This window comes from Netta rufina, assembly GCF_964035555.1.
Source record: "Netta rufina genome assembly, chromosome: 1".
NCBI classification, from domain to species: domain Eukaryota; kingdom Metazoa; phylum Chordata; class Aves; order Anseriformes; family Anatidae; genus Netta; species Netta rufina.
The window spans coordinates 119,203,347-119,217,796 of NC_140123.1; the positions used below are offsets into that span (position 1 = coordinate 119,203,347).

General features: G+C 39.3%; 1 protein-coding gene across 1 annotated transcript in view; it reads right to left on the bottom strand.

Moving 5' to 3' along the window:
• The window catches only part of F5 (coagulation factor V), a gene marked incomplete at its 5' end in the record, with an annotated part of 32,013 nt that overhangs the window by 13,303 nt on the left and 4,260 nt on the right, over positions 1–14,450 (bottom strand). The window contains 11 exons of the mRNA XM_084285018.1: positions 13–1,918; positions 3,803–4,015; positions 4,393–4,543; positions 5,312–5,523; positions 5,908–6,010; positions 7,066–7,243; positions 7,556–7,721; positions 8,464–8,685; positions 9,452–9,595; positions 11,544–11,756; positions 13,437–13,559. Coding sequence (XP_084141144.1) covers positions 13–1,918; positions 3,803–4,015; positions 4,393–4,543; positions 5,312–5,523; positions 5,908–6,010; positions 7,066–7,243; positions 7,556–7,721; positions 8,464–8,685; positions 9,452–9,595; positions 11,544–11,756; positions 13,437–13,559 — 3,631 coding nt within the window. The remainder of the gene's footprint in view (positions 1–12; positions 1,919–3,802; positions 4,016–4,392; positions 4,544–5,311; positions 5,524–5,907; positions 6,011–7,065; positions 7,244–7,555; positions 7,722–8,463; positions 8,686–9,451; positions 9,596–11,543; positions 11,757–13,436; positions 13,560–14,450) is intronic.

Here is a 14,450-nt window from a genome sequence, read left to right on the forward strand (position 1 = left end):
ATTTAGCCAAACCTTTTTTTAAATCCTGCATAGTTCCAGCAGACTTCCTTGGCTGCAATATAGTATCTCCTCTCATTCCCTCTGCTACGCAGGTAATGTTCAGCAATGCTCTCTGGGTTACGTTGCTCTTTGATATTCAGTTTTGGGTCTGTCATGTACGGGTCATCAAAGCTCACATAATGGTATTCATATTCACCACCTGACGTATCCTCAGCGTAATATTCTCCTGAAAAATATTCATAGTCTCCATTGCCATGGGGAAGACCAATCACAATGGATGGCTTAAACTGCCGTGGCGAGAGCGTGTGATTTGGCAGCCCCCCGTGGCTGGCCTCACTGGGTGCCTCTGTGGTGTTGGTGCAGCACGGCGGCGCTGTGTGGTTGGCCTCAATCCGAAACAGCGCGCGGCCAAACTCTGCTGCAGATTTGGGGAATTTCTGGGATTTTTTACTCCTTGGGCTCAACAAGTGAGCAGTTTTGGGGTATTCCTGTTTTTTCCTTCGGATCCTGATGAGGGCTCCAGATGAACTCAAAGTATTGTTCCTGTTTCCCCGCTTTCCTTTCAGAGTTGGGTGCCGGTGGCTGCCTTTGCGCTTTCCTCCCATTAGACCTGAGAACCCGTCATCCTTCTTCATATGCTTATTTAGGAATAATGTACCATTTCTGCCACCACGATGGAATTTACCACTAACAGACTTATCTAAGTTTGCCTCTAATCTCAGACTCTCCTTTGCGGACACCAAATTCCATTCCTCATTTGTCATTTTGGATGAATACTTCACAGTCCTGGGCAATGATGCTTCCAGTAAGTTCTTCACTAGTGCAGGGCTGGAATTAGGTCTTACATTGCCCGAAGTATGATCTAAAGAAAAAGTATCTGCTTGTTTGTCTTTGGATAATTCGAGTTCAGAGAGGCTGGATGCATTAGACTCGTCTCCTTCTACAAAGACATCCAATTCAAGTGTCAAATTAACTGCTTGCATAGCATTTCCCTCCTTCATTTCCTCCTCTTCCAGTTCATCATCATAATCACTTGGAAGCTGTCCATCTCCCACAGGAGTTATATTGGTGGTGTTCTCCGTGTGATGCATGGAATGAGGTGCACTTGTCTCGTCAGAAAATGAAGCATTTTTATTTCTTACATGATTTAGAAGGGCATTCATCTTTTGGATGGAGTAAAACTTAATAGCCAGTGAGCTTCGCTTTTTCCTTTTACTATTAATGCTGTCATTTCCTTTCCCTGTGCTTTCTGTTTGATGTTCTTCTGAAGAAAATTTACTGTCCTTTCCGTTAGTCAAAGGCTCTTCTGCAACTTCCATTTGGGCTTCCCCATTGCTCAGCAAGTGTTCAGCTGCAGACATGTTACTATGATCTATTGCATAACTGCTTTGGCTTCTGTTCTCAAATACTAAGTCAGGCTTTCCATCACTGGTGCTAGCCAAAAATAAATCCTTTTCTGCTGTCACTGATGTGTAATTTGACTGGAATGTTTCAGCCTCAACTTGGGGAAGAGGAGTGGTATGAATTTCTAAGAGCTGTGTGGATTCATTGGTGTTTATGACTTTCAGACCTGAGTCACCAGCCACCGTAGAACTTGCAGCAGCGTCTTCATAGTGTTCCCAGGCCAGTGCTGTGAGGTTTTGCATTTCTTCATTTCCTTTTGACTTTCTTGAGCTTCGGATGGAGTACAGAGCAGCCAGCTCTTCCTGGTAATCATCTTCGAAATCATCTGTCTCTGCTTCTTCTCCCACATTTTCTTCAGCTGAGGTGGAAGCAGCCTTTTTATCAGTCTTGGTGTATGTGACATCTACAACTTCAAACGAAGAATAATCCTCGTATTCACATCTGGCATCTCTGAATCTCAGCCTCATGCCGTTACTCTTTTCTGGGGCACCCCAGGATGCTAAAAGCCAAGTGCCTGCAAACAAAATAAAAAAAATGTTTTTCTAATATGCAGTATTTATTGGAGCGGATATTGCCTATTGTGTAAATGGTCAGGGCAAGTTGCTGGGTTTGTTTCTACAGCAACTGTTATAGCAGAGTGCTAATCCTCAGCTGGGATTCCTATGAGCTCCACTGCAGTGAAAAATAATCAATACATGTAAATAAACAACAGCAAATAAATAACAGATGGAGATCTCCAATGATTAAGGTGCACCAAGGATCTGAGTCCAAACATATCTCATGAAAAAGAAAGAAATTATATAAAGAATCCTATGTTTACAGCAGGATCCAAGATTTTGATCTTTTGAGATAAAATTTTAATTTTAAGCTGTCTTTTATGTTACGTATATTGCCGCACACAAAGAACTCCAAACAAAACAAACACTTTGAGAAAACATAGACAAACCTTTGACAAACACAGCATTTTAAAAGCTTTTGAATGCATAAAGGAGAGATGATCTTCAAAAAATGAAGTAACTTGAATTTCTAATATGGACGTAAAATATTAAGCTGCCAATCTGAGCATCTAAAATGACTAGGTTTTGGAGGAATTATTAAACCTGTCAAGTTAGAAGATAAGCTCCTCCATTTGAAACTAGGATATGCAGAGAACAAAATACAAATCCGATTCCTTAAACAGCATTAGATCAAGTTCTTTGCTTGTTGCAGCTTGCTTTTGGAACTAGCAGAAGTGACAGAAGACAGAAGGATGTCGTGTATTGGGTTTACGTGCCAAGGGTTTGGTAGCAGGGGGCTCCAGGGGTGGCCTCTGTTAGGAGAATCCAGAAGCTGCCCCATGTTAGACCCGAACCAGCTCCAGACAGTTCCAAAGGGACCTGGCTGCTGGCCAGAGCCGAGCCAATAACCACTGTTGGTTTGCACCTCTGTGAGAGCAGATTAAAGATGGATAAAACCTGCTGCACAACAGCAGCTGGGAGTGAGGAATGAGAACCAGCCCTGCAGCCCCTGCTACCAGTTGCAGCCCTGCAACTGGTGAAGTTGCAGCAAGTCTGCTGGAGTTATTATAATCCCCCAGACTTGAACAATAATTAAAAAAAAAAAAACAACTCTTAACATACAATGCATTTTTAACTGATAAAGTCTTGAGATTGTAAGATCACTGAAAATAAACCTAGAGGACAAAAATAATCAGTTATTCAAACACACAAAAGAGAGAAAAAAAAAGCACACTGATATTTTAAATAAAGATACCTAAACCCTGGGAGATTTTAAGGTGATCATTGGACACAGTCTTCAATGAGAAACATATTTCTATCCTTTCATAACTAATTCCTTATGTGTGGACTACATGGGTTGTAATACCACTTTTTTCAAGATCTGGTATTAATCCTAGTTAGATATTGAAATAGATACTGATGAACTAATGATCTGATTCAGGCTGCCAGACTTTACTGCTGCTAAATGACCACAAGCCTAGAGGTAATACGTAGCCACTTTGTTCAATAATGGCCAGTGTAATTTGACAATCTTGGCTCATTTTAGGTTACTTTGGATGGACAAGCTGGGAGTCAAAGTTGGGAATTATGCAGTGGACTTGATATTGGGTTGTTTGCATGGACAGTCTTAAAATGCCTTAAAGCAATTGTTGCTAACCCTAATTCTAACTGTGAAGTGAAAAAAAAACAAAAACAAAACAAGAAAAACACAAACAACCACTATGCTATGTGCTTAGCCAACAAAACTGTATACATATCAGTAGCATTGGGGAATGATTCATGATTTTATGCCACTATGTTTATCTGAAAACCTTTTCAATCTGGATAAATCTTTACAGACTAGAGAATAAAATAGTATCTTAGAGGAGCTGTCAAATAAACACTGCAGTCTTGCCACTTACCAACATTGTCCATTTCTACTGTGACTGATTCTCCACTCATTGGGAAAATGTTCAACACATCTTCGTATTTTCCTTTATATAGGAAAGCATGCCCAGAAAGACGAACAGAGACAATGTCATCATGAGTGCCAACACTGGAGAAATGCCACTGAACCACGTTATCTTGGCAAAATCCAAGGATTTCACTGCTGTCAGACACATAGCCATTTATCGCTAAAATGAAAGCAAAATAAAAGTTGGCTCAATATTTTCATGCCTCACCAATATTAAAACTAAAGAGCAAGACTTTGAAAGTCTCTCATTCTTCAATGTCAGTCCACTGAATGGGACTCATATTTACACTCAAAGACAGACTGGCACAGGGCTGAAACCCCAATAGCCTTGATGGAGATTCCAGCTCTGGAAACAGCATCTCCAAATTAGCAGAGAACTGCATCAAAATTGAATAACTTTTGCCTTTGTTTTGGGTTGAAAGCCAGCCCAGTGTTGGCCACAGAATTCCCTGATTGCACTACATCTGTGAACAATCAATCACTGAATGCTCAGGCTCACATGAGCTTTCATAATCTTCAGTTTGATATCCCACTCACTGTGCATTATGTTCGAGTTATAGAACTTGGGGTCATCCCTTTTAACAGTGGCAGGGCTGCTGCAATATTCCTTGATGTTATCTTCTATGTACCAGCTCTTATTTTCATCAAACACAGCAAACATTGCATGCTGCTCCCCATCTGCCTTTTTCTGGAAGACAACCAACAGAGCACAATTGCATTTTATGAGGAGAGGCACTTATTCAAGTACTCAATTCTACTATCTTATTTACTATTTAAACAACGTCAGCTTCAACAGAGTTGTGGTAAGTGTGATTCAAGGGGTCAATGAAAGGGAGTAGCGGGTCAGGACTTCAGGATGACAGTGCAGCAGCCAGCCTGAGGTGGAGCACTGAGCGAGCCACTAGCACTACTTACATGCAGATGGTATGCAACAGGGCAGTTTGTAAAAGGACCAGCCTTCTGGTTTGACCTGAGCACAAGTTTTTGACATTTTTTTTCTCCAAAGCAATGCTCCAGTCTTTGCCAGCAAGATTTCAATGAATGGCAAATAGAGAATCAGTCTCCCAGAACTCTCCCATCCTGTCGCATTGCTTTAGATTTAGTGATGCCTGAGACTGTCATGGATGTAACTCAATAGGGTCTGACAGACAAGAACCAGCTCAGGTCTGAATGTCTTTAGAGTATGAAGGCATAATAGCAGCAGGAAAAACTAGCATCAAGTCTAGGAACAGACTTGTAAATCAGGCTGACTTCTTGTTGAAATGCTGCTTTAAGAAAATCAGAATATAATTCATCCACAACTGTGGATGATTACTATATCTTCAAGTCATTTCTTCAGAAAAATATTAGTTTGATTGCTCTTCACGAGACACTTCTCTAAATCAAAGCAAAACCAAATTTCACTGTAGATAAATTAATAAGCAAAATCTCTCCAAAAGGTTGCCAGACACGTTACCTGCACACCCTTCTGCGTCAGTGCTTCACTTTTGCAGATCAGAAGTGGGCCAATCAGTCCAGATGCTATATCTCTCTCAATATCTACAGCACTATGATATAGCCTAGTAATACACTGTGCATCCCGTGCAGTGGGTTGATCTGTTTTAGCAATTTGCCATTCATAAGTGTAGGTATTCCCTGGTTGAATTCCTTTACTTTGGGTGTCATTGCCTAAGGAAAAAATAAAGAGGGAAAACAATAATGATACAAACTTAGAGACAGATCTTTATACAGTGTCAGGTTGCACCCTTCAATGAAATTGGTGTAGTTATACCATTTCAAGCTACCTCTGAGGTAAATTCAGCAGGAACATTTGGGTCTCTCTAAAATCACAAGCAAGAACAGAAAATCAAGACACCAAAAAAAGAACAGTTGTTTATGCTTTGCACATACTACCCTGGTTTCTCTATAAAGCAACATTAACAGGTCAGCAGAGGCAGAGCATAGAATTCAGGTCTCCTAGACATGCATTCCTATCTACAGCATCTCTTTCAAAGCAATGAGACCCTCTGCAACAGTTAGTGGTATGTAAAACATGACCCACAAATTTCTTACTTGTGGGATCCAGAGGATAATTAGCTCCTTCTGCATTCTTTGAAAGTGTCACTCCATGGAAGTAAATACTGTAGGGTCGACTGGCTTTGTTTTTGAACACAATCTGTATTGATAGACAAAACAAGACAAAAATAATTCAGTACCCCACAAATCTGTGTCCAAACATATAACCAAAAGATTCAACTACAGTAGAATTTGCCTGGTTTCAGCTCTGGAAGAGCTCGAAAGGCACAGGGATACCTTAAATATTGTCTGACATTATAAATCCAATGTCTAAAGGCTGCTGGTACTTGTCAGGATCTCGCAAATTCTACACTTTGTAGAGTCCATTAAGTGAAATTCAGCTTCTTACACAAACTTTCTGGAAAACTTAAAAAGAACACTTGTTCTTCCAGATTCTAGGCACATACTGCTTCAGGAAATACTTGGAATTATTGACTTAAATTCTTAATTACCTTCAGTATGAGAGAAGTCTGACTTAAAAGTCTGTCTTTTCCCGGACTCCAGGAATCAAAGGGGAGGTGAGCAAAAAGGTAAGATGTCCTATCTACTCATGATAAAATCAGGGAAAAAAAAAGGAAGGAACACCGTGCTAAATTCAGGTTCAGAATCATGGTAGCAACGAAAGGCCAGGAAACCTTGTGATGTATCCCTAAGTGACAACCAAAAGGCAGGTGGATGTGATACTGCAAAACAGCAGCACAAGCCTATGATGCTTTGTAGTTTCATTTGATAACTCAGTAAAAGAACATTTAACTATTAAAAGTTCGTAACATTGTCTAAAACAGCCAGAAAAAAAAAAAAGAAAGAAAAAAAGAGTGAGCATATCATTAATTTCAGCCTCAGATCTACATTTCCCCAGAAGTCCAACAGGGTCTGACTTTTTTAATTTTGGACCACTGTCAACATAAAAATATACTTCACAAAAAGTGTAAATGAATAGTGTTTGTAAAATAAAGCACAATCATGGAAATTATGGACAGAATGTTGAAAAAATTAACCTAAACACTATCACGCATCATTATACCTTTTAATAAGGCCAATATTTATAACACTAGCTATATGATTTGTCAAAAAATAATCAAACTAGTTCTCATGTAACTGTGCCCAACAGAAAAATTATGCTATAGTATATATCTCTGAATTTATGTTACTTACTTTAACTTTGTCATTAAGTTGAGCTCTTATAGTTGGGCCCAAGATCCCAGTTTCCTTGGGACGAGGGTTTTCCAGACGTTTGGTGAAGGTGCCATCAGTATATTGCCTAAAAATAGCCTTTTTATACTTTTTACCAATGAGATTTGAGAAGTTGTCCAAGTGCTGTGCTTTATAGTGTCTTAAAAATAAAGGAAAAGACAAACTGATCAATAAAATTTGAATAGTGGATGCAAGCTGCTACATAACAACAGATTATGTTGGAAAATCTTTTTCACTGTGAGGTTAAAAAGGTGCCCAGGCTGAGGAGTCCCCAGCCTTGAAAATTCAATGATATGCAACCTGGTCTAATTTTGCAGTTGGAAATAACTGATGTTGGCACGGCTTTGAGTACAATTTCAGGTGAGACAACCCCCAGAGGTCCTCTCCAACCTGAATTACTCTGTGATTTTGTACTAACATTCTCTATTATGTTGACAAAATATTATTTTACCTGTCAAGGCTGTCTGGAATATTTGGGGCATAATCCCAAATGATTTCTTCTGCAGCAATGAAATATTCCCAGTTCTTGACCATACGGCGCTCTTTATAGGAGAGACGACTCTTCTTCGCCTCTTTGTCCCCACAGTCTCTTATGGTGAGGTAGCCATGCATTCCAGCTAGTTGAAAAATAAAAGAGTACCACAGTGATTTTTCCATTTTATGAAATCTTACCATTTCAATTGCATTTCTCATCTCTTCAGCTAAGGTGGCCTGCAAGCATTGGTCCACAACTGTTATCTTCTCAGGCTTAAAAAAGCTGCATCCATATAGGTTATATGGATGGGGAGGCCTCTAAGGAAACCATATTAATCAAACTGAATACAGCAGCTCTCTCAACTAATCCTTTTTGAAAAAGGCTGAACTGATAGAAAGTTACTTTTCCTCCTTCCTGCCCCCCTTCAAAATATATGTCTTCCAGCTCTCATAAGACAGATTTCTCTCATTCTTTAAAACAGAGTTTTGATCACTAATTATACCCACTTTCAAATGACAAGGAGCAAGTATTTTCTTTACATTGAGTGGTCCATAGCTAAAAGTGTTCAGTTTCTCAGCAAACAGGCAGTTCCTCACTTATTTTATAATGTTGCTCATCTGAGCAGCTCACAAACTTAGAAGCTCAAGTTCAGATTCACTGCTGCTCTGTGATCTGCACACAGCAGTAAAGCTGCAGGTAAGAACACCTTTTAGTTCATCTTACAGTTCCAGCTCCAACAAAATGCCCTGTTCTCTGCTGGTTTCTTAGTGAAATGACAACCATCTGAAACACGGTTACTGTACCGCTGCAGAACAGAAGCTCTTTGGGACATAAAGAAGAAGAGGACAACTCTACAGTTGCCTAATAAATAGATGTTTCCTTGCCTTGCAGGTGCTTTTGGACGAGAGAAGAAATCAGCCACCTTCCTTCTTCGCTCACTGTCATGTTTACTGTGGTTGATGCTCCTCCCACTAGGTTAACAGTAGAAATTCGGTGATGTCTTTGCTCCATGGCCTGGCCATTGATGTGAATAGAGAAAATTTCTGGCTTGGAACTCATTCCTATCAAATGCCAGCTAATGTTGTCATATGCACAAGCCTCTAAATCTGAAAGAAAAGTGAGAGTAGTGTTCAGAATATAGGCAAATCATACAAATTACCCATGCCACACTAGGTGTGAAATGAGTCTTAAATGAGTCTTCACTCAAAACATTAAATAAATCTCTGATATCTGTGATTAGCAATTGCAACAAGAGGAAGATTCAGAAGCTTGCTGTGGAAGATATTTAAATTTTACGTGCAAGTGACAACCTGAGTTATAGTGAGATGAAGGAGGAAGAAAGCCAGTAGCTCTCTTTCAGAGCACCAAGCTGTCCTTGTTTGAAAAAATGATCCAAGCTAAAGAATGATGCTGTGTGTAGTGGATGTAATGTAGTGAAAGTAACTATCCTATCCAGTATTTGTTTAAAACAAAACAAAACACTCTAAACAGTCTTTTGTATTTGCTCGATGGACTGGATGGAGATATGAAAGTAGTTCCTTAGGATAAGGGGAAACAGTAGCAACAAAATTATCTTATTACTACCCTCAAGGTCTTCCCACTTAATTATCTGATTTAACTGCAACTGATTTTTCACTTACAGGAAGTTTTCCATTTACTATGTTCCACATGCTTTAAAATCAGCAGTTTGCCTAGCCACATCACTATTTCCCCCATTAACTGAGTAAAAAAGATTTTATTTTTTATTCAAGTTAGTAATCCTGTTCTTCTTATCAGCAATATGGCATAACTTCCTTCTAGCAGCATTCATTTCACATTCATATTCAGTCTTCATTAATGTTCATTTCACATCACACAAGCTTTGAGTAGTACCTGGTAATGTTCCATTAGCATACCCATTAATTGTGTATTTGAGCGATGCTGATCTTTGCCAACTCTTGTTTTCATCAAAAACACCAAACATGAGTACATACTCCTTGTCAAAAAGTTTCTGGGACCCATCCTCATTGAGGCTTCCTATGAAGAAGAAAGAAACAACAGATCTCAATTTGAAGCAGAAGTAGAGTAGTTTCCACATCAATGTAACGGCATTTCTGTGTATTTAATGTGCTTGCTTCATTTGTTACCATGTGCTGGCTGAGCTTGCCCAAGAACCAAAGATCTTAATAATGATCATAAACTAATTTGACTTCTCCACTGCTTTTGGGTTTGGGTAACCATGGAACCAAAGTCTCTAATATCCAAGGGAAGATTAAAAACATGCAGTGAATTGACTCTGACAACTCTGGCAATGCGCTGCAGATAGCACCTTAATGAATGGGAGAATCAAACAGCCTTCTGTCCACAGTCGGACTCTGGCTTCTCTTCTGAGATACACGGCAAAGAGAAGAATGATGTCTGAGCCATCTGCAGTGTGAACACTGCCTTCTCAAGCACCACAATGAGATCATCAGTTCCTTTAAAAAGCAAAAAAATTCTGCGTATAAAAGAATCACAAATACCGCAGAATTGGATCAGTTATAGGAAGCTATTAAGTTGAGTTTGTGATGCAGGTGAGATTTCTATCCATAAGCAGAATTAATTTTAGGCATAATTAACTGCCACACAGAACTGGTGTGATTTCACCAATTCTTTCTATAGATTGCTCAGATCAAAAACTTCAATTTGCTACTTTCAGTAAATGTACATAATTAAAGACTAAAATGTATGTTATTTGGACTGCCGGAACTGAAAATTTGTGAGGTTACAGATTATTCTACTTAGGAGGAAGCACCTGCAGTGGAAACAGCTATCTTTATATAATTCTTTCACTTTTATCAAGCTACAAACTCCTGTATTCTTGCAAAGAAGGACTCTCAGATCAACAGAGGAATTTATCTGCTTGTCATACAAAGAATAGTCATTCAGTCAATGCATTAACTCAAAAGTCCCCTTTTCTAACCTTTCCACATTACACAATCTATGATGCTCATAATGTGTCAGACTGTAGTGGGTTAACCCCAACCAGTAGGCAAGCCCCCACACAGCTGCTGGCTCACTTCCTGCCCATCCCCTGCAGCAGGATGGAAGAGAGAACAGAAAGAAGAATAAAAAAAAACACTTGTAGGTTAAGATAGCGGTAAATTAAGGAAAAAGGAAAAAGGAAAAAATGATCAAACAAAAAAATGAACACAAAAATGAACAAAATCACACATCATCTCCCGCAGGCAGACCAATGCCAGCCAGTCTAAGCAAAATTCACCTTGGAAGCCAATGCCACCTCCACCCACCGCTTCTTTGTCCTCTACCTCCATTTTTTATTGTAGAGCATGATGTTACATGGTAGGGAATATCTTTTACTAATTTGGTTCAGCTTGTCAGCTGTGTCCCCTCCCAAACGCTTGCTCACCCCAAGTCAGTTTGCTGGATAGGGTAGAGCTGGAAAAAGAGAAAGTCTTGATGCCATGCAGACATGCAGGACCAGCAAAGCTGCACCAGGTCAGACTGGACATTATGAAAAATTTATTCACTGTGAGGGTGGTCAAACACAGAAGCTTCCCAGGAAGGTGGCAGATGCCCATGTCTGCCAGCATTCAAGAAGCATTTGGATAATGCTCTTGATAACGTAACGTTTAGTTAGCAGTCAGTCAGTTGGACTAAGTGATCCCTTCCAACTAACTACTGTGTTCTGTTCTAATACTAAAAGCACCAATTCTCAATAAATAAATAAATAAATAAAACTTCAGGAGGATCATGGTTAGTACTAATGACACTCCTGTTCAGTAATAATGAGTAGGCAAGTTCTGCAATTGAACAGATGTCTGTCAGTGAGAAGAGTGCCCTTGTATAATCCTTTCCTTGTACAGGAAAGGGTCAAGATCCAAGTCCATGCCATCTGCTGTCTATAAAACATGTTTGACTTGAACATTAATATTATTAAAAAATAAGCCTACATTACCTTACAGTAGTCAAAGTGTTTCATTACCTTTCCTGCAGATAAGCAGTGCTCCAATCAGACCAGAGTTAAAATCCATTGCCACATTCTCATGAGAATAATAAGCGTAAGTAAGACAAGGAAGGTCAGCTTCTCTTGGACCAACTTCTTCTGTTATCTCCCACACATATGTGTAGACCTGGCCTGGAAGCACAGCATCATCTTGTTTTTCTACAGATGACGTTCTGTCATCGTACAGGGAGCCTGCCAAGAAAAGTCAGTAGGGTCACATGAAGATAAAGAATAATTAAAGCATGAGGTAAGTAAAGCTCATACAATCAATTTCAAAAGTCTGATTTCTATTTTGCCATATACATAGGAACAACTCATGTCTATTCACATTGTGTAGGGGAGCATAGGGAAGAGTACCTATTCAATTCTTCTGTTTCTTACAAATCTAAAATTTCCTGGGACTTTTTTTCACTGCCAAAAGGTGGGGCTCTTTGATGGTCTGACCAGGGTTAGGATGGCATGAAGCTGTCTCTGCTCACTTAATCCTTTGTGGATTTATTTGTGGATAAATACTACCCATTTTGTCATCTTTCTAATCATCTCTAATAAAGCCATCATGCAGACTAGCACTGGCTTGCTGCCTTAGACTTTCTGTGCACTGGATATCAGTGATCTCTCGTATCTACGCCTACCCAGTACCCCCCTCCCCAATACCGTATGACAAAGGGGAGTCAGAGGATGAAAATTTTAGGTGCAAAAGGCATATTAATAGGATAGTCAAACTGAATTACCTATCATACCCAATAACATATTTTGTCCAACCCCATGAGATGAAGGCAAAACTCCTTTTGCAGTCATATAATAAATAAAGCCTTGAATAAGTTTGAAAACTGCAGTTTAGAGCTCTGGTTCAGCACCTAGGGCAAGGCAATCCAAGAAACACAGTCAATCACTCCAACTCACTGTGTTAGAGCAGACATTTAACTGTCAGTTTGTAGACTGATCATAAGATCATAAACTGCGTCAATGAGTTTACATTTCCTAAAATAAATCATTTTGCAGTTATGGGATGAATTGTCTCTGAAAACTTTGTGGGTCTTCACTCCAAACAGTATGTGAGGGAGCAAGACAATGTTCTGAGTTTCACTTGCTTCACACACAGCTAACCACCTACTCGATTCAAAGGTCAAAAGCTGTCAGATCCCCATGTATGTACAAATCCATTCATGGACTGTTTGCTTTCTCAGTGTTTGCTTCTGCAAATCAGTGTTGTTCTGAAAAGCTTTTAAAGTTTACAATTCTTTTCTCTTCCTCCTCCTTCATCAAAACCTGCTCCAGGAAGGAAAGTCCAGAAGACCTAAAGAAACTCTAGCCTCAACACTTTCCTGGGCCACCTTCTTCCTTGCTAGAATATCCACAGCTAAAGCTCTTTGAGAAGTAATATCCCTGACTACCCCTTAAATTGTCCTAACATTAAACTCTGTTCTACTCTTTATTTGGTTATTAGATGAAGGTAAATGGCCAGATAGCATCAAGTTGAGCAATAAAAAGCTAGTTCTGCCCAGATAGGGTTCAATTGTTGTACTCTGGAAAACCAATGGACTATATCAGTGTTGTCCAAACATGCACGTTCAGGTTCTGCTGGGAAATACAGCCCACTGCCCTTCAACTCCCTTTGCTTCCTCAGGTTCCTGAGGAGCAAAAAGTATTAGACACACAGACAGGAGAGCTGGTCAAGAGAATGTACATGTCAAAAGACACTCATATTCCTCGTATTATATCGATGAACAAGGAGCTAACTGAGTGTGAAGTTTTAATCCACAATCAACATATATTTGTGTTACACATAACCCCAAACATTGGTCTGGGGCCCTTTCTATATTTCATGCAATAGTCTAAAAGAATAAGACATAGATCTTTTATAGCATTTACCTTCTGCCTTTTTATTGTAAACTAAGCCCTGGGGATGAATACTGACCGGCTTGTCAGCCATATTCTTAAAGTGAACTACTAAAGTATCTCCGACTTCAGCACGCAGAGTTGGTCCGAGAAGTCCTGTAGATATTCAAGATAAGAAAAGAGGAAACAGTGAGCAAAACAGTCTGTTTAGAGAAAGGAAGAGTTTTCCATCAGAGAGTGTGAGCTCTGCTAAAGTACAAGTTGCACAAAATATAGACAGGAATATAATACCATTGCAATGAACGTTTACCCATAAAAAGGGACATGGGAGGTGTAAAGCATGCAGTTCACAGTCATTAATGTTATGAATTGTGTATCTGGAAACTAACACAAAGAAAAAGCTATTTTCCAGATACAAAGTATTTATCAACAGGTTCACACTGAGGATCACTGGGAATTTCTAGGGATCCTTCACATAGAATTCAATCATACAGTTTCAGGAAGGCAGATTAAGAGTTTATAAAGGCATTCAAACATTTAAGTAACACTCTCTGTGTCATAAGTCACAGACAAAAAGATCCAAACATGTAATCCAAATAAATAATTGGTTTCATATTGCAATTTCTTTATGCATAGCCTGCAACAGGTCTTAAGAGGGAGTTATATCCCTTCTTAAAAGGGATCACTAAGGCAACCTTTGGACTGTTAGTCTTTTCTTGTAAACCATTTTGTAAATTTCTTCCTTTGTAAAGAGAAAGCACTTTCAGAAAGTACAGGAGAACACACGTTCTGGAAAGAATCGGATCATAGACTAGACCTTTCAGGCTGACTTGTAACAATTTGATATCACAAACCTCACATTTGCTTTGAAATTTAGATGGTTTCAACCATCTAGAAGTTATTTATGAAGCACAGATAGACTATATAAGTACCCTGCATAAGTACGATGCTCATGTATAGCATAAGAATTTGCTTCCATCCATTTAAAGTGTCTTCAAGCAGTAAAGGACAGTAAAGGCAAGGGGATATTTTTCACATCTGACTTCA